Here is a 1,815-nt window from a genome sequence, read left to right as displayed (position 1 = left end):
ACTGGCTGGCTCTTTCTTTGAGCAACAAAATAATTTTCAAACAGTTTAGCAATTTTGTTAACTGTTGTTACCCTGAGCTCATAATGTGGAGCTAATTTAGCTTAATGACAAAAAGTTTCAGTGAAGCTCTAAAAAAAGGTCCAATTGCTGTAGGTGAGAACTGTGCAAGTGTGTGTGTGTGGCAGCTGGAACAAATGATGAAGCTCTTGGACTCCTTCATGATTCTCTGCCTTGTAATTGCCCGAGGAGCCTGCTCGAGACTGGCAGGGTCTCCGGGAGATACGGATCGAGATCCGAGAACTTGCCTGAAGGCCCATCGGAGTCGTGAAGTTAGAATCAGGAGCGAGAATCAGCCCCTTATAGAAAGAAAGAAAAGCTCCAGTGCTGGTAGTGCCCCTTCCCGCAGCAGGATGTGCTGGTGGGTGTTGTGTGAACACCAGTGTCCTGAGAACTGTCCTCAGCTGGCCGGGGTGCGGGGACCAAGGAAAAGCCATGAGTGGTTGTGCAAGGAAGTGCTACACGGACAGAAAAGTGGTCAGAGGTTCTCTGAAACGGACCTTTGCTCCTGTAAACAGCGGCCGTGTCTCATCAGCAGGTAGTGGTGCCAGAGGCGCTTCAGAGGACAATGGTCTGGTGAGTCCTGCATCCCCGACGGGGTTTTTTGGGAGGCTGTGTTCTGGGGGAGCGCTCGGCTGGCAGGAGCACGAGGTGGCTACAGGAGAGCGGCACTCAGTTAAATATCCTTCAAAGGGGTCTAGCTCTGAGAGCGCTCTGAGGTGAAGAGACACATGATGAAAGGTGAGGGAACTTACTCTAGAAACTGCAGCCGAACCCAGGCTAAAATATTAACGTAGGTGCTACGGTGAATGCCAGCGACTAGTGCGGGTTCAGCCACAGGCCCTTCGTGCTGCTTAAACCCCTCGGGGCCGAGCCCGTGGGAGACAGAGCGAAGCGCTCTCTGAAGGTGATCCCTTCCGGCTGCTTACAAGATCTGGGAGAATAAAGTAGTAAATTCCTGAAGGATTTCAGGAATTCCCCAGAGGGGAAAGGGATAGGAGCAGTTGCCAAGCTGGTGTGTAACGTCGCTGTACACCTCTATACCCCTTCTTGAAGTGGGACAGCAGGGGAGGGAAGCGTCTCTCACAAGATGCTTGTTTCCACCTCAGTATCTGTTTGAGCTCCTGGGGGCTCAGCCAGGGCTGGTGTAAGCCGGGACACCTCTGCCACGGGTGTCTTTTCTTCCACGTGTCCTGTACGGACTTGTTCTCCCTCAGGGACACTCTGACCTGCTGCCTTGGGCGTGCCCAGCTCTCCAGCAAAGCCTGCTGTGGCGAAGTTCTTCACCGTCTCCTGCGCCTCCCTGGTCAGACTCTTCAGTTTCTCCTGGTGCTCTGCCAGTGCCTCCTGCTGCAGCTGCAGAGAGACCTCGCGTCACCCTCCAACCCTGGCAGCCATGCGAAACCCGCCCCGAGAGAGGCCAAGCTGCTGCCAGGGTGGCACTTCACCGCCTTGGTCTCAGCTCCCTAGGGAATGACCTGGCCCCAGCCCCAGGTGTTTGTGTCCCCGAAGGGGGAGGGTTGGGGTGCTGGGTTACTCTGATCTGCCCCAGGCGTAGCTGAGGGGTCCCTGCACCCCAGCCCTGGAAGAGGGCGGGGGGGGGGGGGGGGATGAGAGCAGGAGGAGCTCAGGGCTGAGCCTCGTCTCCTCTAACGCTGCGTTGCTTTCAGACAAGAAATGTCAGGGGTTTGGAGGATGAGATGAATGCTGGGGCAAGAGCATGGCAGCTCCGGGCACTGAGGAGTGGGGGGGGGAAGT

The 1,815-nt window shown here is 55.9% G+C and overlaps 1 protein-coding gene across 2 annotated transcripts in view; it reads right to left on the bottom strand.

Annotated features, from left to right (window-relative positions):
- Nucleotides 1–1,140: 1,140 nt before the first annotated feature.
- The window catches only part of PLCB2 (phospholipase C, beta 2), a 40,157-nt gene continuing 39,482 nt past the window's right edge, over nucleotides 1,141–1,815 (bottom strand). For both annotated transcript variants that reach the window (XM_010086384.1, XM_010086385.1), the window contains one exon: nucleotides 1,141–1,413. In XM_010086384.1, coding sequence (XP_010084686.1) covers nucleotides 1,141–1,413 — 273 coding nt within the window. The remainder of the gene's footprint in view (nucleotides 1,414–1,815) is intronic.

The sequence above is a fragment of the Pterocles gutturalis genome, unplaced genomic scaffold (assembly GCF_000699245.1).
Source record: "Pterocles gutturalis isolate BGI_N339 unplaced genomic scaffold, ASM69924v1 scaffold3001, whole genome shotgun sequence".
Lineage (NCBI taxonomy): Eukaryota > Metazoa > Chordata > Aves > Pterocliformes > Pteroclidae > Pterocles > Pterocles gutturalis.
The sequence above is the reverse complement of the archived record's forward strand: the minus strand, read 5'-3'. Positions and strand labels throughout refer to the sequence as shown.